This window comes from Suricata suricatta, chromosome 10 (genome assembly GCF_006229205.1).
Source record: "Suricata suricatta isolate VVHF042 chromosome 10, meerkat_22Aug2017_6uvM2_HiC, whole genome shotgun sequence".
Taxonomy (NCBI): domain Eukaryota; kingdom Metazoa; phylum Chordata; class Mammalia; order Carnivora; family Herpestidae; genus Suricata; species Suricata suricatta.
The window spans coordinates 115,019,699-115,046,783 of NC_043709.1; the positions used below are offsets into that span (position 1 = coordinate 115,019,699).

The 27,085-nt window shown below is 40.4% G+C and overlaps 1 protein-coding gene across 3 annotated transcripts in view; it reads left to right on the forward strand.

The window, feature by feature from the left end:
- The window catches only part of PTER (phosphotriesterase related), a 72,763-nt gene that overhangs the window by 12,343 nt on the left and 33,335 nt on the right, over nucleotides 1-27,085 (forward strand). For all 3 annotated transcript variants that reach the window (XM_029955170.1, XM_029955168.1, XM_029955169.1), the window contains exons 2-3: nucleotides 21,993-22,463; nucleotides 23,796-24,061. In XM_029955170.1, the coding sequence (XP_029811030.1) occupies nucleotides 22,032-22,463; nucleotides 23,796-24,061 (698 nt within the window). In that variant the 5' untranslated portion in view covers nucleotides 21,993-22,031. The remainder of the gene's footprint in view (nucleotides 1-21,992; nucleotides 22,464-23,795; nucleotides 24,062-27,085) is intronic.

The following is a 27,085-nucleotide window of genomic DNA, read 5'->3' on the forward strand; positions in this document are numbered from 1 at the left end:
AGGGGATACTTCCTGTCCGAAACCTGTTCCTGCTTCCTCCCTGGGGCGGAGCTGTGGCTCTGGCCGTGGCTACTACTTGTGTCTTCAGTGGCCTGCCTTCTCCGCAGGCTTAGTGAATACAAAGACGCCAGCCTGACTCTGTTTCTGATAACATGCACTCAGTTTCTGCCACACAGCCTTCATGTTTAATATGTTTAACCCTTTATAGTTACCAACCATTTCCCTTGAGGAACACCTTGTGTGGCTTGCTCTCACATTTACCTAATGCCGGTTACCAAAGTACTTTGTTTATTTCAAGAGTATTAATTGCACTGACCTCTATGCTGTATATAACTTGCTGCAAACCTGAGTAAATCGTAAACACATTGAAGACAGGGACTAAGGCTGTTTCTTTCTATATCACAGAGAGGGATTGACCCGGTTGCTTGCTGCTGTTTGAGTCCTAAACAAACAAAAGGAGAAACAAACCCAAACAAAACCTGTCCATGTTGTGCGAGGGCGTCTATTCAATTAAGGGTTGTGTCGCAAACCTCAGCGCAAAATGCACTGACCTTTGGAGAAGTGCCATGCTTTATTGCTGAGGACTGCCTTTTTTTATTTTTTTGAAAGCTTTCCTACCACAATTAATCTTATATGGTAATGCAGTGACAATGAGATGATTTCTCCGGAGAATCTATGCTAATACTATTAAAATGCTCTTACCATGTCAAAATGATTGCAGTGGAAGCACGTGGGGACCGTGCTTATGTGATTATGATATTATAGCAATGGGCGATTACCATAGGAAACTACTAATTCAAGCCTGCAGGGACTTGCATTATGAAGCCATTATAACATGAGATTATAATGACACAATAACTCGGATGCTCACTCGTGATGTGAAAACTAAAAGCTAATTGGAATGCGAGTAGTATGTCCATTAAATTCTAATTAAACACTGAAAGCCATGCTTGTTTAAATCTAAGACGGAGCCCTCCAGTCCAGAAAAGGAAATTGTTGGGTAAAGGACGCATGCCAGGTATGAGCTGTGGACAGGGAGAAACCATTCCCAGCTCTGCCGTTTGGTACTTACTGGGTATGGAAACTCACAAAGAAGTGGCCTCCCCAGACTTCGTCTGTCCGTGCTGGCGCTCACTACTCAAAACCGGTAGCACAGCTGCGTTCCTAGCATGACTACCACTTCACACCGGGAGGCTTCCGGTTCATTTTTGAAGTGGGCATGACAGTCCCTGACTTCCTCAACACAAGAGATGACAGCAAATCTTTTTTTCCATTAAAAGGAACCTCTTGAAAAAGACAACGGAATTATTGATGTTCTGAAACAGATAAGCGCAACGGAGAAAATGAAAAAAATATTTTAAAATTGTATCCCCTAGGAATGACCTGCATTAGCCTCTCTGGGTAATTTCTTTCAAACTATTCTCTATGCAAAGTATTCACATTTTCTTCTAGAAAATAAAAATTGTGTTCTACAATGCTTTCAAAACCTACTTAATTCTTTCTGTCCGTGTCAGTTGCAAGATCTGTTTCTTATCCAAGAGAATCTGGTTCATAAGTTTTTGTTTGTCTTTTCAAGGTCGGCTTAAGCTAGATGATTTTACATGTCACCCAGGAAACTATATTTGACTAGTAGGGAATAGTATTTAGTAGGGCTTATGCTCCACATCTATCAGGTACAGGATGATTCTGTAGTCAAATTTTCTAGTTCTGTTAGGAATACTCTAAGTAGTTCATTAATACTTCTCTCTGAGGGAAGACTAGTGCATTTCAAAAGTCAAACATTTCTCATTTATTCTCAATTGATAATTACCATCTGGCTTAGGTCAACATTAAGACAGACTATAAAAAGTAAGAGCTATAATACTTGTTAAGATATTCACCTGCATTTGCGTGTTCAGTTGTTATGAGGACACAACAGCTAATATATACTCCTTCCTTAATTATGACTAAAAGTGGTTATTACTCCTTGGTTTAAATATAGTGAGGATGAGATTTTGTTATTAAGCATTTCGTTTGCACTTAGATATGCTGTATGCTTTAGAGTTATTTTTATTACTACTTATTGCAACAGCCAATTTAAGCAGGGAAGTCTAAATTACTGGAGTCCTTACTTTTATATTAGGAAGAGGAAAGTGCAGTGCAATTAAATGGCTTGTTTGATGTCATCCAGTCAACAGTGAAGTTAGGATAGGATTTTCTGGTTCTAGATAATTGTAGCTTCTTCCTTAAGCCATTGAGTGATGTTACCTCCGAATAGTACTTCCACACGAATGGATACCAGGATAACTTAACGTGATGTTTATAGCAAATATCTCCATGGTTAAGGAGAAGAAACACTTGTCTGTCAAGTTGGGAGACAGGGTTCTATTTGGGGCTGTCTGGCCTTCAAACTATCAGGTATTCAGTGTTTGCATCTAAAATGAAGTCATTGGGGCCCCTGGATGGCTCAGTCAGTTAAGTGGCCGACTTTGGCTCAGGTCATGACCTCGCGGTTCCTGAGTTCAAGCCCCTGCATCGGGCTCTGTGCTGACAGCTCAGAGCCTGGAGCCTGCTTCAGATTCAGTGTCTCTCTCTCTCTCTCTACCCTTTTCCCACTTGTGCTGTTTTTCTGTCTCAATAGTAAATAAACATAAAAAAAATAGAAAAATAAATAAATAAAAATGAAGTCGCTCAATTAAATGATCTCCATGGTCTCTTTCTGCTTAAAAATTCTGAGATCAAATAGCATTTAATGGTAACTGAAATTTACATGTGTTAATTAAAATATTATTTAAAATAATATTGAGTACAATATTTATTTTACTTATTTTAAAACTATTAATCTCAATTTAAAACTGTACATTCATTTCATAATGTGATGTGTTTCAGCAGATCTATAATTTGACTTAAAAATGTCTTTTTTTAGTTTGGGGATTTATTGTAATTATTAAAGCTGCAGGTGTAAATCTATCCAAAGAAAAGATTAAAATTATAGGCCTTTGGTACACTGGCAATATTGTTAAAATATGTCAGAACTACAGTGAAAGGAAATATTTAAATATATAAATGCTTTGTGGGAATTCTTAGGAAGCAGGTGATAGTAATGAGTGAGATGCCAAATTAAAATATAGTGCTAGGGGCCCCTGGGTGGCTCAGTCAGTTGAGCGTTTGACTTCGGCTCAGGTCATGATCTCACAGTTTGTGGGTTTGAGCCCCGTGTCTGGCTCTATGCTGACAGCTCGAAGCCTGGAGTCTGCTTCAGAGTCTGTGTCCTCTTCTCTCCCTCCCCTGCTCACTCTCTGTCTGTCTGTCTCTCTGTCTCTCTCAAATAAATAAACATTAAAAAAATTAAAAATCAAATATAGTGCTAGACAAACCTTTCTAAATCTTTTAGAGTACCTTATTTTTATGGGGCAAAATAAATAAGCAATTACATTGCCTTTATATTTAAATACATATATGTGACCTAGGACTGGTTAACTAACAATTTGTTGTGCTGCTATAGAAAATTTTCCTAATTTGGTGAATCGTTTTTATCTAGAGAATTCCATTAGAGCATTTCCCCTTCTGCCATCTCAAAGATTGGGAAAGAGAAATGATTGCTCTCTGACCCATGAAGCTATTAGATTTGCCCTTGATCCCATTGTAGTTAATCCGCTTTCAGGAGTAGGGATAAGCTGTTTGTTATTTTATTTTTAGTGCATCAAATACTAGTCTCTCTCCCCCCCCCCCCTTAAAAAGGTTTCTGTGTCAGGTGCCACATGTTTTTAGAACTAGGCAAACTTTGTCATCTTGCCTTCTTCCCTAGTTCCATTAATAAAGACTGTCTTTTTGAGACAATTTTCCTCAAACTTGAGGGTCCACAAATTGTCATCAAAATTTTTGATTTTGCGTTTTCATTTAAGAAAATGTTTTTAATGTTTATTAGAGAGAGAGAGAGAGAGAGAGAGAGAGCGCGTAAGCAGGGAAGGAGCAGAGAGAGAGGGAGACACAGAATCCGAAGCAGGCTCCAGGCTCTGAGCCATCAGCACAGAGCCCGACATAGGGCTCAAACTCACAAACTGTGAGATCATGACCTGATCTGAAGTCGGACGCTCAACCCCCTGAGCCACCTAGCTGACCCTGTGTTTTCATTTTTATGATAAATCAAACAATTTTAAGCATACTCTGAATCAATATAACCATCTTATAACCAAATATTGCCATAGGATTTCATTATTCATATTATTGCTTAAGACTTCTGCGGGGGACTAACCCACGCACCACAGTCGAAAGGTCCCGAGTAGGGGGTTGGTGTCAGAGAAATATCTGTAAGAAAGAAGACAGACAAGACAGACGAAACAGACAACGTGGATGGTGGTTGGTAAAGCCACACTTTACTTGGATGGCCAGGGTCTTATATACCATAGGTGATTACATCATTTCTTTAATGGTTACGTAGTTCAAGATTTTTGAAATAAAGACATGCTCCAGAAAAGATCATTTTTATCAGGACAGTAGTAAATAAAAGGAAACAATCAAGTCATTACAAGGGAGGGACTCCCCCCCCCCCCCCAAGAGTCTGGCTACAAGCGGAAGATGAGCCTGAGGAATTCTATGAGGAGAGATTTACATTCCTTAAGGCCCTTCATCAGTGATGCATGGGCAGGGCGCTTGTCCTTTAATATGCAAATTTTTAGGGCAGAGGTTTGGGTTAACTCCCTACACCAAACAAAGAGCTAGAAAGCAAAGCAATGAGAAAATCATAGGATGAACAGAAAGAAGCCACATGTGCGGCCCAGGAGGCCAAATATTGTTTGAGGGTTATTTTTGCCTACTGGGCCCCAACAGACTTCAGTGATATGAAATTATTGCCTTAAACGACAGCATTTATCTTTTTCACGACTTTTTTTTTTTTTTTTCAAACTGGTATCTCTGTTTCTCTGGGTGCCATGACTGCATTTTCTGGGACATCAGGAGGTCGTTAGATTGAGACAGTGGCATCATATTCTGGTAAAGTGGTTTGTGCCCTTTCATTTCCTTTATTAGTAGTAGAGTTATTTTATAAACAAGAGCCTACATGATTACCGCCTGCATGTTTGTTTTTCACCGTCCAACTCTGGAATCCATACCACTATCCAAAGGGTAGAACCGCGAGTCAAGACTTGTTTCGTTTTCTATTCTTTAACATTTTTTCTAGCCTTGCAATCTGCACTGTCTTCAACCTAACCAACCAGCTCTCCTCCCTGTATTATCTCCAACAGACCAGTGCCCACTCTTCTCTCTGGTTGGGGGAGGGGGGCGTGGAGCTTGGGGATATAGAGAAAGAGCTATGGAAAGAATGAGTTGCACTTCTGGTCAACCAGTCAATCAAAGCTAAAAGATTGTACATCATGATAAATTAGGATTCTTGTCCTGTGTGTGTGTGTGTGTTGTCTTTTTTGCAAAAGAGGGACAATGTATATTCTTAGGTGTTTATTAATAAATGTTGGTTGACTCTCAAAGGAGTAACCTCAGGGGTCATAGTGTTTGTACTATTTTTTAAAGGTCTCCCAGGAAATGCCTACGGATTGTATTTCGCCTTCAGTGAAAACGGAAGATGGCTCATTCTCCTCCTCTGAATAATAACCCCATTTCCTCATTGGTGAAATGGGAACAATAATAATCAAAAGTGGGGTTCATCTAAAAGTATGTCCTATGGTCCAGACTTCTGGTTGCATACTTTTTGATGACTCACCTTCCGCTGGTCCTTTGCCAACTTTGCAAGGTCATTAGGAGATTTAATTAAAGTGTGTACAGTGCCTTAAGCTCTTCAAAGAAACACACACCATTATTATCGTAGATAACACTTCTGAAATTCCATAATCTCTTGAAGGTAATGAAACTAGCAGTATAGAACGTGGGGGCTTCAATGCAGGAGGCTTCAATGCAGAGTTTTATGAAGACCTTCCTACAATGCTATATGAATAGTGATTATCATGTGGCTTTTAAGAATGCAGAGTTCAATTACTATGAACTTTTTAATTGTAAATATTTTGATTTATGTTTTTCCACCAATAACTGACCCATTTGAGAAGTCAGCAAGTATTCAAGTCATGATGATTCTCATCCACTTTTAAGACTTTATAATTTTTGGGGCACCTGGGTGGCTCAGTCAGTTAAGCATCTGACTTTGGCTCGGGTCATGATCTCACGGTTCATGGGTTCGAGCCCCGCATCAGGTTCTGTGCCAACAGCTAGCTCAGAGCCTGGAACCTATCTTCAGATTCTGTGTCTCCCTCTCTCTCTCTGACCCTCCCCTGCTCACGCTGTCTCTCTCACTCACTCACTCACTCACTCACTCACTCACTCAATAAATAAATAAATAAATAAATAAAAACATTACAAAATAAAAAAAAGACTGTAATTCTTAAACCTTTTTTTTTTAAAGTATGATTAAAAGGAGTAATTCACAGTACACCCATTATAATATTTTGTAAGTTAGAGAAGGGTGAAAAAGAGAGTGATCTTCCAGGCTTCTTCTGCCCTGAAATGTTGTTCTCCTGCTCTTAAAATCCCCGAGGAACAATGAAAATTGCTTTCATTTCATAACTCATCCTGTCTCCAGCATTCAGCCTATACTCATACCGCTCATTTAATTACCATCCTAACACAGTCTCTTCCTGTGGACCCAGTGTCCGCATCAGTGTCTCCACTGTGGACCTGCTATGCCTCATGTGTATGCGCTTCTGTGGGCTGCTTACAAATCCCCAAACATGCCTTTCATTGCTCATGCAATGCCTCCTTGTAAAAACTCTTTCTGCAGCCTCGCCTAAATGCCACCTTCCTCCAGAGAGCTCTCCCAAGTCCTCCAGCACTGATGAATCTTAGCCAGACGAGTCTTCCCAGAACGTCTGCTTTGTACCTCTTTTCCCACATTACTGCATTCACTTTAGTAGCACAGGTGTCCCACTAATATAGAAAAATATCAACCCCCCATCGAATGCTCAACATGTGCTAGGTACCAATTTTGGGGCTCCTCACCCTCTTGCAATAATATTATTCCTTTTTCTTCTTTGTCTTTCATAGTATCCTCCTCAAAACATGCTAGATCCTTAGCAAACATGTGCCACATTGCATTGAAATGTACTCAGGTGAAATTTCCAGGTTCCTGGAAAGCAAACGTTTTTACATCACCTTCCTGTGTTCTGTGAATTTAACGTCCAAGCTATCCCCTCAAACCTGTAAACCAAAGCAACCTCTCTTACTATTTCAAGGAGAGTAACAGTAGCTGGTCACAAGCCCTGGAAAGAGTCCATGATGCTCATGACAATATCAGATTGATTTCACCTAAACTTGCAATTGAATTGAAGGCAGATAGAACGAAAACTGTTCATTGGATGAACAGACACTCACTGAGCATTTACTTCTTGCCAATTGCTCCTATAGCTCAGACTTGGTACCTACTTCTCCCTGTGGGGGGATGGAACTGGGGAGGTTATCAGACCATAAGATAGGCATACAGATGGCTCTCCTTTGCATCAGGCATGGCATGGTATTTCTCATACCACGGACCACTAGAGCCATCTCTAGAACACAATAAGATGGGCCAGACCAGGCTAGGAGAGGTTCTCGCTCTCCTTGCTGTGGCTCTCAGACCTTTTTTCTGCATGACTATCCTTCTTTTACAGGCTATGCCTGCAGTGTGAAAGCCCATACATGGCACCGATCCTTTGTAACTCTGAATTAGCAAAGCAGGGTAGCACAAATCAAGACTTTTCTAAGCGAATCCCCTGTGTGGTCTTCAAAATAAAGGATCTGAGATGACTGTGTGGGAAGAAGCTTTTAGATATACATTTGTTCTTGTGACCAAAAGGCTCTCTGTAATTCAAGGAAGAGTGTTTTAAAATTAAACTACCTTAAAAAGAAATTAGTGTGGATGGTCTATACACTTAAAAAATTAGCCTGAAGAGTCATTATCCAGCTTTACTCCTTGTAAAGGATGGGCTACTGCCAAGAATCACCTGCACTAATTTTACTAAGCATTTTTAGTTTTCTGATTAGAATTGGCTTCTACCAATTTAGATAGAAAATGTGCTTGAAGGTGAAGTCGCTTGCTGTTGGTTATTTCTGTGCTCAAGAACCTAGCTAGCCCTGTGGCGCCTGGCTGGCTCGGTCAGTGAAGTGTGGACTCTGGATCTTGCGTTGTAAATTTGAGCCCCATGTTGGGTGTAGAGATTACTTAAAAATTAAAAATAAAAATGTGGGGCACCTGGGTGGCTTGGTGAAGTAACCAAGTTTGGCTCAGGTCAGGATCTCACAGTATGTAGGTTCAAGCCCCACGTTGGGCTCTGTGCTAAGCGCTCAGAGCCTGGAGCCTGCTTCAGATTCTGTGTCTCCCTCTCTCTCTGCCTTTCCCCTGCTCACGCTCTATCTCTCTCTGACTCTCAAAAATAAATAAATGTTTAAGAAAAGTTTTTTAAAATCTTACAAAATTAAAGATAAATCTTGCCTTTATTAGTAAGGAAACGTTAAAAAATAAACACATAGTACTGTGCTGGGTGCAAAAAAATAAGGTTAAATGGTGTGTTTACTCTCTTCTGAGAGCGTGGAGTGCAAAAATAAAGAATAAGTTGTAAAAACAAATGTGACTTCAAAATCCTAAGACCCAAAACTTTTGGGAAACCATCTTCCATGCTTTTTAATAATATGCTTTAGCAGGGAAATAATGGGACGTGCCATAAAAGGGATGTGCTATGATCTCAGAATTATCTGTTGTCAGAAATATATTAAATAAATATTCCAGGACAACAGTTTTAGCCCTTTGCCAACAACTGTTAACATGCTCTTCCTTCCTTGTCCTTATTCTACTTTGATGTATAATTTCCACGCTCCTGGCTTAATATTTTTTTCTTCACTTTATGTGTCTTCTGTTTGTGCAAGTTACCTCCAAAGCTTTGTGGAAGAAGGCTGGCTCAAAACAAGCAAGCATACGAATGTTAATCAAGTACTGACTTGGTGCCAGGCACTGTGGGTGGCTCAGGACTCACCAAGCCATGGACTGTGCTCTCAGGAGGTCAGAGTCTGGAAGGAGAGACATTAACCATTAACGAAAGAAGTGAGTTTCAAGATAAAGGTCCAAGGGCTAGGAGAGAACCTAGAATCAGCATGTCTCCCAGACTGCTTGAGCCAGCCACAAGGAAGAACATCCGAAAAAGCTTCTAATGCTGCCCAAAGCCTGATGCTCGATGCCTCTCAGAAGGGGGCCAGTATAGGAAAAGGGCAGAGTGGGCTGGGTTTGTGTAAGCTCAGCAAGAGGCAGAGACTCATTCAAGGAACTTGAGACAAGTGTGAACACGCTGAGCCCAGAGAACGGTGGGCAGCCGAATGCGGCTGGAGCAGAGTGGGTGCCAGGGGGCACCACTAGGCTCCAGGTACAGATTTGGGGGTCTGGGAAGACACTTGGGTTATTTATTTATTTTTCACCTAGGTGGTTCAGTAAACGTAGTGTCGGAGAGAATGTAGACAATGCCCATCTCTAAATTCTGTCTGAGGACTAAATGTGCTTGGCAGGTAGTAATCAGCTAATAAGGTTGCTATTGTTGTAACTGTAGGCTAACCTCATCTAGTTCATTCTAATGGAACTCTCTGGAAAGGGCTGCTCGTGATCCATATTTGTGTCCTCTAAGCAGACTCTGGTTCAGATCGCAACTTTCCAGACTCTAAGTTTCTGTCATTTCCTTGTCCTGTTTCCTCTTATAATATCAACCAGGCAGCATTTCAGTAACTTGAGATGAGAGTTATAAGGTACTTTGTGTGGCATAGTAAGAAGCTCAATAAATGACAGCTTAGCACAGTAATGAAAGGGACCTCTGTTGGTTCTCAGCCTCCTGGTGAGTGAGGGTGGGGGTTCTCTCTTCTTGATCTTTGTAACTCTCAAAGGCCCTGCCTACCCCGCACAGGGCCTTTCACTTAACTCCAGGCCAGTAAATATTTATCGAATCTGTAACTGCCACTTCATCTTTTCTTATTGTTTTTCTGCCAAAGGTGGTTAACCCTCTTTTAAAAAGATCCTTTTTATGGTTTTGTCTTTGCGGGGGTTTATCTTTACTTAAACGTTATTTCATTTAGTCCTTCTTTTTTCCCTTATAAATGATGACCTACATTTCATAATTTCTGACATTTTCCTATAAAATGTCTCCTGACAATCATCCATCTGCACTCCTTTTATTTTATTTAAAAAGTTTTTTATATGCTTCTTTATTTTTGAGAGAGAGAGAGAATGCGAGAGCACACATGCGAATGGAGGAGGGGCAGAGAAAAGCGGGCACAGAATCCAAAGCAGGCTCTGGGCTCCGAGCTGTCAGCACGGAGCCTAACACAGGACTCGAATCCACGAACTGCAAGATCAGGAGCTGAGCTGACGTTGGACACTTTGACTGAGGGGCCCAGTCTCTGCCTGCCCCTCCCCCTCTGCACTCCTAGCCTCTCACAGGGGAGTGTTTGATCCTGGGATCTTGGTTCCTCTGTGACTTGACTATGATAATTCCTTAGAGTGCTGAACCTTTTCTAAAATTCTCAGTGGGCTCCAGGATTTCCTCTAGAGCCAAGATCAATCCATTAAGGACTTGGTAGAACAGCTTGAATTTAATCACAGTGAACCATAGTCACTGCAAAGACATGTAATTTGATCAGAAATATTTGCACACAAACATATCAAGTCTCAGGCATGACTGGCAATTAGCAACTGTGTGATAATGAAGAATTTGAAATAGCTTTTGAGTTCATGAATCTTTGCCTGTCTGTGTGTTTCAGTGGGAGGATTCAAAATATATATTCTGTTATTTTATGTGCGGCACTGGTATAAACACTGGATAAGTTTATACTGGTAGCACTGATCTCTTCCCAATTTACTCCCTTTTACCAGTTATAAATGAAATAGATAAATACAAAAAAACGCAGAAACTTGTGCTGGGAAATACATTACATTGTAACGAAGAAAAAAGTGATCTATCTTTGCTCTTTCTACCACCCAAACATACACATAACATTTTAGCGTTCCTAATTAAGCTCTACATGTATGTAGATACATCTACTCTCTGTAAATTTATAGCACTTAAAATACAGTTTTGTATTTTGCTTTTTCACAAGTTATAATAAGAGCTTTTTCCCTTGTCATTAAATAGTCTTTGAAAGTATAACTTGAACGTTTGCATAATGTTCCATCATACGTGTAAACATTCCCATACTGTGAGATATTTTGGTCGCTATCCTAAATAATGCCATAACGACATCTTTGTGCGTAAATATTTTTTACGTGTCTCTAAATATTTCCTGAAGACAGATTCCCCAGCAGCAAAGTAACATTCTGAGGCTCGAGATACAGACTGCTAAACTGATTTCCAGAGAAGTTGAGCAGATTTGCACTTGGGCCAGAGTTGTGTGGGGGAGGGCCAGCGGATCACCACCGCTATGATCAGTCTTGTCTTTCACAAACCGCACCATCAACTGGTGGGTCAGATTTGTTTTTACTGCCTTCCCAGTGGTGCTTTCTGTCCTAAGCCCACAATGTGATTTCTGTACACTTGTAGGACTAGCTTGCCATTTAAAGGGGAAAGCTTTTGTCCTGAGGTGTGAAGCTAGATTTCTATTCATGAAAAATTTCAAATGGTTATTTCATGTTTCCAGTGTGGCAAGTTAAGTTCCTTAAATGTGGCATCCATTTTAAATGTTTTTATCACTTAGCGCCATTCCCCCAAAATGAAAATCACGCATCCCTCTTCCCCACCGTGTTTTGGGGCTTATCTAGCTGCGGTGATTCCAAATAAATATCCTTGTTAGTAGAGATTGGGACATTTGGACAGCTCTTTGAAATTCAGGCAGTTTTCCATTATGTCAAATCCTCTGGAAATTTGTTTTTAAAAATACATCATGCTTTCATTTTAGTCTGTAGGCATGAGATTTTTATGTATGTAGCCACTGCTTTCTCTAGTTCACTAAAAATGCATCTTTTAAACTAGATTGTCACATTTATTTGTATATAAAAGAAGATGTAATTATTTTTAGGGTGTTCTAATCCAGTGGGGTTTGGGGTATAACTCTACATTTGACATGCCTCTTCCACTTGGAAACTACAACCAAAAAAATTTTTAAGTCGTATTAGAATTTTAGAGCTATAGCAAATTTGTTTTATTCGTTTGTTTGTTTGCTTTTTACGTAAGCTTCCCACTCTGTGTAGAGCCCAATGTGGGCCTTGAGCCCATGATCCTGAGATCAAAACCTGAGCTAAGATCAAGAGTTGGACACTTAACCAACTGAGTCACCCAAGCGCCCCTACATTATTCATTTTAGAATGAAACTTCTGACTCTTTCCCTCATTCTTACATAAGGCATGTGCTAATTACTTTCTTTCTGTCTACTCTGTTCAGTTCCGGTTCACAGATGCAAACCAAATGCTAGATACTATGTAAAGACAAGGGACACACCCATACAGAGGCACACAAAAAAGATGCAGTTGTGGGGCAATTGATGACAGTGATATTGGGGGAGAGCTACACTACGTACAAAGCCCAATGTGGATGTGACAGGGTCAGACTTCATGACCCAAGAGGAGAAATAGGCATGGGTAGTACATCAGGAAAGTGTTTCACAAAAGAGTAAGGCGCATCACAACTGTGTAATAAAAGACCTTGGTAGGGGCACCTGAGTGGCTCAGTGGGGTCAGCATCTGGCTCCGGCTTAGGAGATGATCTTGCGGTTCATGGGTTTGATCCCCATGCCAGGCTCTGTGCTAGCGCTTCGAAGCCTGCTTGGGATTCTCTCTCTCTGCCCCTTCCCAGCTTTTGTGCACTCTCTCTCTCCCAAAATAAACAAATAAACTTAAAAAAATAGAGGACCTTCGTAAAAAATAAAGCTTTCAGAGATACTTCTGCATAATCGCCTTTTTCATCACTACGGTGCAAAAAGCCAAGTAATGATGTCATTTTACATAATTTTGTCACCCCCCAAATCCAACATTCCATTACTTCCTAGTTCTAGAAGTAGGACATGTTTATAATCATGACTTATTTTTTTTTATCATATTTAGTTTATTTTCTCATTGGAAATTTTAATCAAATCTTTTAATAGAACTTATTATTCAGTGTTGGTCTCTGTATATTCTGCTTATCTACCCTTGTGTAACAACTCAAAACAGGTTTCAACAACCATTTTTTATCTCCCATAATTCTGCGGGTCAGCTATATTCTACTCGATTGGCCATAGCTGGGCTTGCACTCATGTGGGATCTAGGCTGGGTTAGAATGTTCGAGATGACACACTCATTCATCGGGTGCCTTCTCAGGGACAGCCAGGATTTTGGGGTGCCTGGCTCTCTCACTCCCCATGCAGTCTGAGGGCCTCTCCTTCTCCACATTAGTGGTATCTAGACTTCTTACATTGCAGGGCAGGTCTCCCCAAAGCACGAAGCCAGAAGCTTCTTCTTCCAAAGATTTGAGTCCCAAATGTCCTGCATCACTTCCGCCACACGCTATTGGTTAAAGTGAGTCACCGGCCAGCTAAGATCCGCGTGGGAGGGGCCTGCACACAGGTGTGAATATAGGAAGCCATGGGTCATCTGTGGACACCAGCTAACACACTGTATTAAGCGTATTCACTTAAAAAGGCATTTCTAGTACTAGTTACCCACGGATAATGAGGACCTCCTGTAGCTGTAATCGCCTTGGTGGGTCATTTCCAAAAGCCTAATGAGCTGTGGTGTCAATCACAACAGTCAGGCCTGCCTTTTAAGAATCACAGGCCTCACGTGAAGGAATTAATAAGCAGATTACAGCCTGTTTCATTTGTAAACTTTAGACCCTTATTGTTAGTTTTTTGAAAGAACAAGTTTGGGTTGATTTGCCTAAGGATACTCAGCAAATGTTTGGAAAATAACTCAAAGTTTGGTGTCTAATAAGAATTTTGAGCATTTGTATGTGCCTTGTAAATTAGGTAGCGCTTTTAGGTATTACCTTTTTTGCTTTTCATTTCAAATCTTGCAATGTAGATCAGGCAGATATTATTCCAGTTTTCAAGGGAGGAAACTCACTCCTGGTACGCTGTTCAATTTCCCACAGTTACACAGATTGGAAACATTGGAGCCAGAACTCCAAGTTCAGGATTCTTTCAAACGAGCTATCCCTCCTAGAGTTCTTTTAAATTTAGAAGAATCTCAAACTGAAACCGATTCTTTCTCTCTCCCTGTACAGGTGTGCATAGATTCACACATATATAAACTATACATTAAAAAAAACTCTTGGGGCACCTGGGTGGCTCAGTCGGTTAAGCATCCGACTTCGGCTCAGGTCATGATCTTACAGTCTGTGAGTTCAAGCCCCACATCAGTCTCTGTGTGGACAGCTCAGAATCTGGAGCCTGCTTCAGATTCTGTGTCCCCCCTCTCTCTGCCCATCAACCCACTCATGCCCTCTCTCTCTCTCTCAAAAATTAAAAAACATTAAAAAAAAACTCCTAATAGGTACAGCCTTCACTGATAGTTAATGAATGAAATTAATAGGTCATGAATGAAATTCACCCATTCTGTCATTGCATGCATATATGTGTATAAACACACACACATGCACATGTTTATAAACTGTATATTTTAAAAATCATTCTTAATAAGTACAGCCTTACTGATGGGGAATGAATGAAATTGATAAGGAATGAAATTCATTCTCATTACATATATATGTATATATACACATACACATATGCACATGTATATAAATATACATTTTAAAAACCATTCCTAAAAATCACCTTCATTGACAGATGAATATTCTTCATTGAATGATCTATAGAAAGTCACTAATATCCATTTCAAGCTAAAGGATATTACAGAAGCATGAATGTCATCTGGAAGTCATCTGATCCAACCCATTCATGTCATAGATGGGACAGGAAAATGGGCTCAGAGAGGTTAAGTTATTTGTCCCAAGTCACACAACTATTTAGTGGAAGAGTCAAGAGGTCTTGACTCTGAACCTACGGTTTTTCCAACTAAATCAAGTCACTGAAGAATAACCTTCCAAATGAGATTATATGAGGAACACAGATACTTTATATGTTTAAAACATTAACTAGTGAGATGCCTGGGTGACCCAGTCAGTTAAGTGTCCAACTTCGGCTCAGGTCAGGATCTCATAGTTCTTGAGTTTGAGCCCCACATGGGGCTCTGTGCTGACAGCTCGGAGCCTGAACCCTGCTTCAGATTCTATGTCTCCCTCCCTCTCTGCCCCTCCCCTGCTTGTCCTTTTAGTCTCTCTCTCAAAAGTAAATAAACATAAAAACTTTAAGAAATAAAACATGAAATTGTGATTGTCCTGGAATTAGAAGTAATGCAAATTATGCTCTTTAATTGACTAAATGCAGTTAAGGACCAGCTATGCAATTTGCTGAAAATCTTGTTCTTTCTGCAAGATCACCTAGAGCCACAAACCCGTGGAAGGGGAAATTTGCTCTATGAAAAGCTGAGAACTGACTTCAGTGTTGAGTTCTTTATGAAGAAAAAAAATTATCATTGTAAACAGTAACTTTACATGGTTTACTCCTAGGTTTATGCTAGTAGTAAGTCAAGGAATTTACATCAAACATTCTCACAGAAGTGAGTATAGAGCCTTTCTCTGAGAACGAGGGGTTGAGATGAACTAAATCTCATTTTTTTCAAATGAAGAAAAACATAAAGGTCAGTTCTGCAGACACCGTTCTGAAAATATCGCACTTATCCTGGCTCTGATGTTACGGTGACAAGTAGTGAGTAATGTTGCATTTTGACCTGAACACAGGGATTTTCTGCCTTTCCCCCTTCCTCCTTCTACTTCCTCTCCAGTCCTTTTTTTCTATCAAGGAGAAAATGTTTTCAATGTGTTGACTAAACAGACAAATTGAAGAAGCCAATAGTAATAGCAGTAGTATTTACCAAAGTCACAGTGGTTGTGACTTGAGGAGCTGATCAGTTGGCACTTGTTTGATTAAAGAGTCCATTAAAAAATGGGCAGAGAAGGGACGCCTGAGTGGGTCCATTGGTTGAGCATCTGACTCTTGATTTCAGCTCAGGTCATGATCTCACAGTTCATGAGATCGAGTCCCTCCTCTGGCTCTGTGCTGACAGTGCAGAGCCTGCTTGGGATTCTCTCTCTCTACCCCTTTCCTGCTCATGCTCTCTCTATTTCTCTCTCCCAAATAAATAAATAAACTTTGAAAAAAAATAGGCAGAGGACCTGAATAGAAATGTTTCCAAAGAAGACATACAGGTGGCCAAGAGACACATGAAGAGATGCTCAGAGTCACTAATCATCAAGAAAAGGCAAACTGAAACTATAATGAGGTCCCCTATACCAGTGACAATGGCTAGTATGACAATGACAAGAAATAACAAGTGTTGGTGAGGATGTGGGACAAAGGGAACCCTTGTTCACTCTGGTGGGAACGTAAGTTGACACAGCTACAATGGAAAAGTTGTGGAGGTTCCTCAGACAATGGAAAATAGATACACCATATGATCCAGCAGTCACACTTCTGGGTGTTTGCCAAAGAAAACAAAAACACTACTTCAAAAAGAAATGGGCACCCCTATGTTTACTGCAGCATTATTTACAACAGTCAAGTTGGAGAAGCTAAGTGAGTGTCCATCGATAGATGCAAGGGTTAAGAAGATGGGGGAATATTACTCAGCCCCGAAAAAGAAAGACATTTTCATTTGCAAATAGATGGACCCAGAAGGCCTTATGCTAAGTAACTAAATTGGACAAAGACAAATACCATATTATCTCACTTCTATGTGGAATCTAAAGAAACAAACCAACAAAACCAGAAACAGACTCATAGATACGGAGAACAAACTGGTGGTTGCCAGACGTGAGGTGGGGGGGGGGCCTAAGCAAAATGGATGATGAGGAATAAGAGGCACAAACTTCTAGTTTTAAGTCATGGGGATGAAAAATACAGCATAAGGGACATAGTGATATTGTAATAACTGTACGGTGACAGATGTTAACTGCACTTATGATAAGCATTTTATAATGTATATAATTGTTGAATCACTAGATTGTACCCCTAAAACAAATGTAATATCATATGTCATCTATACTTCAATTAAAAATAAAAATTTTAGGGGCGCCTGAGTAGCTCAGTCCATTAAGTGTCCGACTTCAGCTCAGGTCATGATCTCACAGTTCATGGGTTCGAGCCCCGCATCAGGCTCTGTGCTGACAGCTCAGAGCCTGGAACCTGCTTCAGATTCTGTGTCTCCCTCTCTCTCTGACCCTCCCTGCTCTCACTGTCTCTCTCTCTCTCAAAAGTAAATAAACATTAAAATTTATTTTGAATAAAACTTTTAAAAAGAGAGTCAGTTAAGCCACAAGCCCCATCCCGTCCATCAGCTAAGCAGCTGAAAGTGATTTCTGACTTTAATAGTAGACTGATCTATCATTTTTTTTAATGTTTCATGTATTTGTTTTTGAGAGACAGTGGGGCAGCGAGGGGCAGAGTGAGAGGGAGATAGAGAGTCCCAAGCAGACTCTGTGCTCTCAGTACAGATCCGGACAAGCGGCTCAATCTCATGAACCGTGAGATCATGACTGGAGCCGAAACCAAGAGTGAGACACTTGATCAGCTGAGCCACCCAGGTGTCCCTGAATGGACCTGTCATTTAGATGAAGCGTTGCTCAGGCCCAGGAAGGCCTGTGTCGATCCAGGGGAAGGAAACTCTCCCAGGCACACTCATCTGTGAATGGCTTTTTCCAGGAGCATCACCTCTTAGGTACATCTCCATCACCGCCTTCATATTTGGGATTTGGAGATATCCTCAGATCATCTCCCCAACTTCCTTAAATGGGGGGGAGGAAGGGGGGAAAAAGCTTGGGAAACCCACCATTTTCTTCTGAATACAAGATTCAGGCTGCTCATTTGTATCTGCAAGTGGTTCCGTTTTATTTATGTCACGGTTTGCAGAACTCGCTGGGCCGCATTACTGCTCTGTGTACTCAAGTGGTTGGATTTCTTTCTCTTTGTGCAGGTATGGTTATTGATTTTTTTGACAATGCTTAATATGAAAAGTTACCAGTCTCCATGCAGTAGGGCCACACAACCATATACATGTGAGCACCTGGACATGTCCTACGCGTGGGGAGGAAATCCTGTGTCCCCGTTGGTCAGCCAAGACCGATGCTGTTTGCAAGAAGACATGTCACAGACTTGAACCTGCCCATGGTGGAAGTATTCAAACGAGCATTAAAAAATACTATGTGGTTTAAAAAACTATTTTGGCCACAAATCAAATGTCAGCTCTAAGTGCAATGTTTATGGAGTACTGCAGCTCTGTGCGATACGAACCATAAAAGAAAACCAGAGTGCCTGCATATTTGCACCAGACGCACTTTTTTCTTAGGAGCTCATAATTTGGAGGATACTCTTACAGCACCAGCAAGCCCAGTTAGAAATTTCCAGCACCTCCTACTGCTTCTGCGTTCCCACCATCTCCACTGGTGTTCTCCCAGACAGCTGCCACCTGATTTTTTTTCCAGGTTCTAGCAACGCCCTGTGGGTCTCTGCAGGTGCACTGACTCCTCTGCGTCCATTCTCCACGGGGCTACCTGTATTCAGTTCATACCTTCTCCTGCATAAAGCTTGGAAATTCCTTCCCATTTTACTTTTTATCAGGTAGGGTTTGATCGTGGAAAGAAAAAACTATAAGGGAAATGGAACAAAGATTTATTATAGAAATTAGAAGTTGCACAGTTGATGGGGAAGTGAGCTGAGAATCAGTCCAGCAAGCATCACCCTGCCAGTTTGACCACTGCATCTAGAACTACAAGGCCGGAGACCTCAGCCGGGTCTAGGACCAGTGACGGCAGGGCAGGAACGGCCATGAGTCTGTGAGATCTAGAGGTCGCTCCTTCATATGTGAAATTTTCAGGAAATCCTATCCTCTGCCATGTGTAATGTAACTGAAATGAACATCCAACTCGGGGAGACAGAAAAATCGAAATGAAGTATAATGATCAGGGTGAAATAGCTGTAGCAAAATCTTGGGGAGACAAAACACCAAAATCGCCCCCAAACGACCCACCCACCACCAAATCTCCAACAGTCTGGCACATTTGCTCTACTATTTTATAAAAGTTAATTTATGTATATATTTTCAAAAATGACACATCCTGCCACTTGTCTCTGGTTTCCAGCTCGATACTATAGCACTGATCCCCTGCTCTTGTCTTTTATTTTTTTTTTTTATCCCCTTTAAAGTTTGTGTTCTTTTCTGATTCTGTACCTGTTGGAATTAGAAGGATCGTTTCCTCTGACCCGGCGGCGACACGATTTGCAGAGGAGTAGCGTCAGTGTCTCCGACTGTTCAGATTTCGCTTCTGAAGTTACAACAAAGCGTTTGGCAAATGTGTTTATAGCTCCTCTGTCTCTTTTCCCACCACCTTCTGTTGCAGGTGTGTGCAATGCCGGAGCTGCCCTGCAAAATGCCTGAAGCTTGCTTTTTCTGGTGGGGGCCGGGTGGGGGTCGCTTCGGTCTATACAGCTGGGCACTAGCAGCTCCCATTACCCAGAACCTTCCTCCTTAATCTGTGAACTTTTCTCTCCATGGAGGAAGGCCAGTGGTAGCCCCTTGTCTGTACCTTGAGAAGAGAACCACTTTCAGGCTGACCGTGGGTAGGAGAGGGCTTTCTAGCCCTACGGGATCCATGACTGCCACATACATGTTTTATCCCACTAAAGGGCACATTCCAGCTTAGAGCGGTGGCCACTCCAGTTAGTTCTTTCATCATTTCTTATCCTTTAAGTATGGGTTAGATTGTTTGTGATGATAGGAAGCACCGACTAGTTCTGCCTCAGGAATTTCCCACGAGAGATGACATTTCTTAAGTGATGGTTTTTCACAGATGCACAGGCTGTGAGCTTGAAACTTACTAACATTGCTCTTTCCAATCTGTATCAGTTAACCATGCAGTGTGGTACTTTTCTAGTAAAAGTGATGTGGTCCCCCCAGCCCATTTTTTTTAAAAAGAAATTGAAGTATAGTTGACACCTGATGACAGTGATAGTGTTTTATCTGTTTATCAAAGTTTCTGGCCCCCATCCATCAGAAGAAAGGAAAGAACAAATTAAGCCATATGGAAAATGAAACTGATCATTAATGGAACTCTGATTTTGTCAACAGAAAGAACTAGCTATGTGTTCCTTACATCCAGTAACAGGGGATACGGCATTGAACAGTGTGGTCCTAGACATCATCAATGAAACTCCCTGCCCTGTGAAGCGACGGCACCTACACAGTGACTCTCTAAACAGATGCCAGCTTTTGTGACCGTGCGAATTATTTAGAGGGTAGAAGTTTGGCTTGCAGAAGAGTGCTGCCGAACAAAACCCAATGGCCATGCTAGCCACACATCCCGCAGTTCTCTGCCAAACAGTCGAAATCGGTTATTTGCCCATTAGGGGCCAATATATATCAACCCCCTCAGCTCCAGTGGATTGAGGTAAAGCTGCCGTGAGCTCGCCGCTCCCTTTTCTCCCACCCTGGTCTTTTTTCACCTTGTCTCTTGAATGTGTGACACCCCTGCAAATAGTCCTATACCGGCTCCTCCCTCAAATGATCTCTCTAACCAGACACATCCTCTGAAAAAAAGAACCTGGGGAATACACTATAGTTCCTAGAAGTAGCATAGCAAAGCGACCGCGTGTTTGACTGTGTGTCAACCACATCTATGGGTCTTTTCTACCTGTAGCACCTCATTTCATGGAACTCTTAGGAGAGCCTAGGAAATGTGCGTTGGTATTCTAATGCATAGGTAAGAAAACTGATACAGGGGCTGGGATGTGGGGGGTGGAGGGAAGTGATTTCAGCGTGTCTTTTAAAGAAACGGCTTGAGAGCTTCAAAGGCATTTTCTTTTACCTGGTTCCCAGTCCATTTGTCACCATCCTCTGAATGTGCGTGGCTAGCGCTCTGTGTAGACCACTTTCTGGCAGGGGTTTCGCTCTTGGCCACGGAGGTGTTTGTCTTCACACTTTCAGTCGTGCCTTCTTCTTTCCAAGAGAATCCCTTCATTTAGGAAACATACGGACACATGATAGCTCTGGAACCGTGGCTTTTTGCTTTCAGTGACAGAAGCTTGGTGAATCCTTGGTATGTGTTACAAATGAAAGTAAATAGGATAAATGGAGAGGTATTTACTCTTTTTGGAGATGGTAAATTTCAGCTTCAATCAATTATATTTGCTTTCATTATAATGAAGGATTTTTGTTTGTAATGAATTTTGAAGTATTTCTATGTGCCCCAGACTCAATAAAACATCTAGAGCAGAGAGGTTTTTATTCTTGTTTTTTTATTATTGAACCTAGGCATTTTCCCCCAGTTTTTTTGTTTTTTTTTTTGGTTTTTTTTTTTTGGAGGTGGGGGGAATCCTGTGAAATCATCAAGGTCAGAGATTTTTGTCATATGTGCATTTGTATCTCCAATTTCTGGCCCATGATGGATCTTCAGCAGGAGTTTGACAGTAGATTCGTGTGGATAGTGAATGCGTAATGGAATGATTGGTAGCCTCCGTATATTTAACTTATTTGAAAAATGACAAATGAAAAAGTTCTGGGACAAGGCTGGTTTTGATAAAAGTTATTGATTACAAGGAGGTTTTTAAAATGGAGATTACTGTTGAATTGACCAAGAGAGCGTAGCTGTGACTAATGAGATAAAATTAAGAAAAAGGGAATTGTGAGCTGAACACCAAGACATATTTGCAGTAGATGAGGATGGGATTAAATCAGGCAAAGGAGTCCCAGTGGAAGTGGCCGGGGGACATTTAACACCATGCATGTCACTTAAGGCTGCAGTGAGCTTCCACAATTTACTAGAGACTGACTCCGGCTTTGGCAGGGTGATAAGTGGGACCATATCTCTAGTCTCATTGATTCTCTTTCTTACACAGGTATACATTCACAGCCTCCCATCCCTATGGACAGAATTTATGTATGTGTTAAATTTTCTGATTATGGTTTTCTTTTTTTCCAGAAAGCACTCTTTTCAGAGCACCTCCCGGTATCATCAGAAATGTCCTCCCTAAGCGGGAAAGTCCAAACTGTTTTGGGCCTTGTGGAGCCAAGCAAACTGGGCCGCACGCTGACCCATGAGCATCTGACCATGACCTTTGACTGCTGTTACTACCCACCCCCTCCGTGTTATGAAGCTACCTCCAAAGAACCTATTATGATGAAACATTTATTTTGGATTCAAAAAAACCCTTATTCCCATAAAGAAAATCTTCAGCTGAATCAGGAGACCGAAGCCATACGGGAAGAACTGTTGTCTTTTAAAGCCAACGGTGGAGGGGCCTTGGTAGAGAACACAACTGTTGGCCTCAGTCGAGACGTGAAGACTTTGAAGTGGCTTGCGGAAGAGACCGGCGTCCATATCATCTCTGGAGCTGGGTTTTATGTGGATGCAACCCACTCTCCAGAGACCAGAGCCCTGTCCGTGGAACAGGTAAGAAGCCCTAGGTTCTTCAGTAATATTTGCTCGTAAATTCAGAAAAGCCAGAACTTCAGACATTGGATCATCCCTGCGAGTCATCTACATTGGAGAATGTCACTGACTCAGAGTTAGCTGGGCACGCTACAGAAGTTTGCTAGCTAGCAAAGACATCTGCCAGTTGGGACCCAAATTAGGAACATTTCATTTCATGAGACAAAAAAAAAGTGTCAAGGAAGGAGCTCTTAACCCACTGGCCACTGAAAAACCCCAAGTGTTAACACTGAGATTTGTATGTATTGTATCTGTGTTCGGTGGTGGTGCTGTGGTCTGTTTGTAAATCTCATTTTTCCATTATAAACTTCAGTTATGTAACCTCGATCTTCTTTTTGGATTTTATAATAACCGGCAATAAAAATGCACTGCAGGGTGAAACTTGGCAGGCAGAGACTTGGCGCATTCGCGAATATGTTTCCTTCTTTTACAAAACAGGAGGGGTGGTAGAAGAAAATTCATTCCTGTTTTTGTTATCATATGATCTTGAGCAAGAATGGGCAGAAGGAAGTGAATCTTTCAGAGAGAAAAAGAAAGAATTAGCCAGAAGTCTTTTTTGCATATAGATGTGCTCTCTTTCTGTGGTAGTAACTTAAATGTGTTTATGCACATTGTATACATTTGTATGCGTCTTCCATTATCTGCTTGATAGGCAAAGAATGTCACCTATAGTGTTTGCAAAGAATCAGTTAATCATTGAAATCTTCGGATTTCAAAACCTTACTGCATTATTTTCCAATCAGCCCTTTATCTTTTTATACGTCTATATTATTTGAAGACTATCCTGAAATCAGCTATCACACATTCTTCCAACCACTCTTCATAGTAAATATACATATGAAAAACATATTAATATCATGTGCTGTGAATTTCCTATGCTGTATGGGATCAAGGGATGCAAACATAAGGGAGAATTAAAGAATTGGTTAATACAGTTGACATGTTCAAGGGCAATCTTTTTATGTTCTCGATGTTCCTCAGGTTAAATTATAGATTTTTTTGTCTCATCTGAATGTACTTGTGTGAAGTCACATCTTTTTACCTATAGCTTTCTAAAACCACAGAATTCTTGTTAAATAATCACAGTAAGATGTTATCGAGTCTTGATTTAGAATAACTTGTTGCGTTTGAGATTTGGCCTTTCTTATGGACCGATGTTAATTGAACAGATGCTGAACATGCCTTTTAAAAGCATGAATGACTAAATGATTAAATTTCATTCCCACACTGTGGGGACTCTGGGTTGATCAATGCCACAGTCTACAAAATACCTTCTTTCTCACTCTTCCCTAGCTTACTGATGTCCTCATGAATGAAATTCTCCATGGAGCTGATGGAACGAGCATCAAGTGTGGCGTCATTGGAGAGATTGGTTGCTCTTGGCCTCTGGCAGAGAGCGAGAAGAAGGTTCTTCAGGCAACAGCTCATGCTCAGGCACAGCTGGGCTGTCCTGTTATTATTCATCCTGGAAGGAATCCCAGTGCACCATTTCAGATTATCCGAGTGTTGGAAGAAGCAGGTGGAGACATCTCCAAAACAGTTATGTCCCACATCGATAGGTAAGCAGACTATCTCCAAATTAGTCCCAAGGCACCAGATGATTATGGATGATTAAATAAATAGTATCATCAATTAATGAAATACTAACCACCTAGAGAAAACCACTAACTACCTGGATGATAGTATTTATAACGTTTTACAATAGACATTAATAAAAGTCATTGCTGCCATGTTTGTGTTCCGACTCTGGGTCTGTTAGGGTCCTAGGTATTTTATGTAAATAATTTCTTTCAATTCACCGAGTCCTTGCTAACTCTTCATGGTAATCATCCCTCGTACCTTGTCTCTGATTTCATAGCAGCTGCCGATTGTACATGCTCGGTATTTGTCCATCAAGGGATACATTTCTCTGCAAATCTATAAGAAAGGGAAAGTGAATGGTTTGACCTTGAGAAGAAAACCATAAACATTCAAGTTTGCTTTGGTGACTGCTGATTTGAATCCTCTGAATTGTGGAAAGTGCAATTATAAAACATAATAGTAATGGGTCTAATGATTTGTTTGCCAGTATTTTTAGTTTCCTACAGTGACTATCACAAATTAGAAGACACTGGGTGGCTTAAAATAATAGAAATTTCCTTTTCACAGTTCTGGGGGCCAGAGTCTGAGATGAAGGTGCTGGTAGGACTAGATTTGTTCCAAAGACTCCAGGGGAAAAACTACCTTCCTTCTTCCACTGTCTGGTTGTTCCACACATTCCTTGGCTGGTGGCCATATAACTTCAGTTTCTGCCTCTCTCTTCACATGGCTTCCTCTTATCTGTCAGTGTCTTCTCCTTTTATTTCTTAGAAGGACACATCATTAGATTTAGTGTCCACCCAGATAATCCAGAATGGTCTCATCTTGAGATCTTTTACTTCATCACAACTGAAAAGACTCTCTTTTCCCAAATAGGGTCATTTTCATAGGTGCAGAGAGTTAAAACATGGACATATCTTTTTGGAGTCCACCACTCAACCCCCAACACATTACATTAATGTGTAGGAGCGAGCAGAATAAGTGACTATCTGAACAGTGTTGCCTACAGTTCATTTTATGAAGAAGCCTAACAGTGTTGCAAAGGCTAGACATTAGCCTTTGATTAAGAAATTAAATTGATTAAGGAATTAACACAGTACAAATGAGACTAATAATACATTACAATTACTTCTATCTTGCATATTAGAATAAAGCCATATCAACAGACTGGTAAATCCTCATTGTCACACTTGGCATTCAAGCTATTTAATAAACTAACCGTCCTACAGAATATATGGATAAAATGCTTCTTCTTAATAGGAATATTATAAAAGCCTGCACTGAAAAAAGTTAAGTTATAATTGTGGCAGAATAGAAAAGCCAATATTCATGGAGATACCGAGAACATCAAGGTAAAGGCAATTTTCCTGGAAACACAGTTGGTATCAAGAACAATACATGCAGGGCTATTTTCAAAATCTTCTGGTCATACTGATAAAATAGAGGGATGCTTCTAGATCCCTGGCATAGACATAGTATGAAGAAGAGAATCTCTGGACCCAGAGACACCTGCTTTTGAGTCTTAACTCTACCATTTGCCATGAGATCTAGGGTAGGTTCATACGAATTTAAAATAATGTATTTGATGTTAACTTGTATGATATAGAACATATGTGGCATCTTTAATCAAGAAGGATGATTCTTTATTACTCAAACAATGTGAAGCATGTCATACAAATGAGTAAGATAATGTATATTATTACATTTAATAGATATTTCTTAGGTTTTTGAAAACATTTGTATTCTGCTGCTATTATGCTCTTTATAAGTCCATTAGACTACACTTATTAGATTAACCATATTCAAATATTGTATACTCCTACTGACTTTGTGACTGCTCAATTGGTTACAAAAAGAAGTATGTTAAAATCTATTATGGCAGATTTTTAGTTTCTGATCGTGCATATTTCAGTTTATACAGATATATTTGAAGCTATGCTATCACAAGTTGTTTTACCTTCCTGGTGAATTGAAATTTATTTCAATGTATATTGAATTGCTTTATCTCTAGTAATTTGAGTAATACTTTTTGTTTGAAAGGCTATTTTATCTGATGCAAATGTGACTATACTGACCTTTCTGTGTTAGTTTTATGATTTAGATGTGTTGTACATAAGCAGCATGTGACTGGGTTTTGGGTATTACCCAGTCTCTTCTTTTATATGAAAAATTTAGTTTACTTACATTGACCATATTTACTAAAATGTTTATTCCACCTTTTATTTTTGTCATAGTTAATGTCATTCTTGATTTCTTTTATTGAATTTTTATACTTTCTTATTTTATCTTTCTTCTTTAATACTTCAGAAGGTATATATACTATTTCTTTTTTTTAATTTTTTTATGTCTTTATTTTATTTTGAGAGAGAGAGAGAGACAGAGAGTGAGTGGGGGAAGGGGAGAAAGAGAGGGAGACACAGAATCTGAAGCAGGCTCCAGGCTCTGAGCTGTCAGCACAGAGCCTGACATGGGGCTCGAACCCACAGACTGCGAGATCATGAGCTGAGCTGAAGTTGGCCGCTTAACTGACTGAACCACCCAGGTGCCCCGTATATATACTATTTATATCCTATCAATGGTTATGATAGAAAATGTAACATGTATATTTAACATATCAAATTTTAAATATACTAAATTTTTTACTAACCTTCCTGGGAAGACAAAGACCCTAGAACCCTTCAATTTCAATCATTTACCATCTAAGTTACATACTGGTTTTTTTCTCCAGGATGCATGTCTATTTTCTTTTCCTAATCCCAGTGACTAGACATTATTTTACTATCATAAGACCTATAGACGGTCACTGTATATTTAGATTAGCCTTTCTGTTGGCAGTTTTCCTTGCTCGCCATTCCCTCTTACATCTCAGTTCTTTACCCTTGAATCTCCTAAGGTCCATCATTTGAAGTTCCTTTGGGATGTATCCGTTTTGGTAATAAAGACGTAGAATATATGTATCTGAAGATGCCTTCATTCCTTCATTCACAAGAGGTAATTAGATAGAA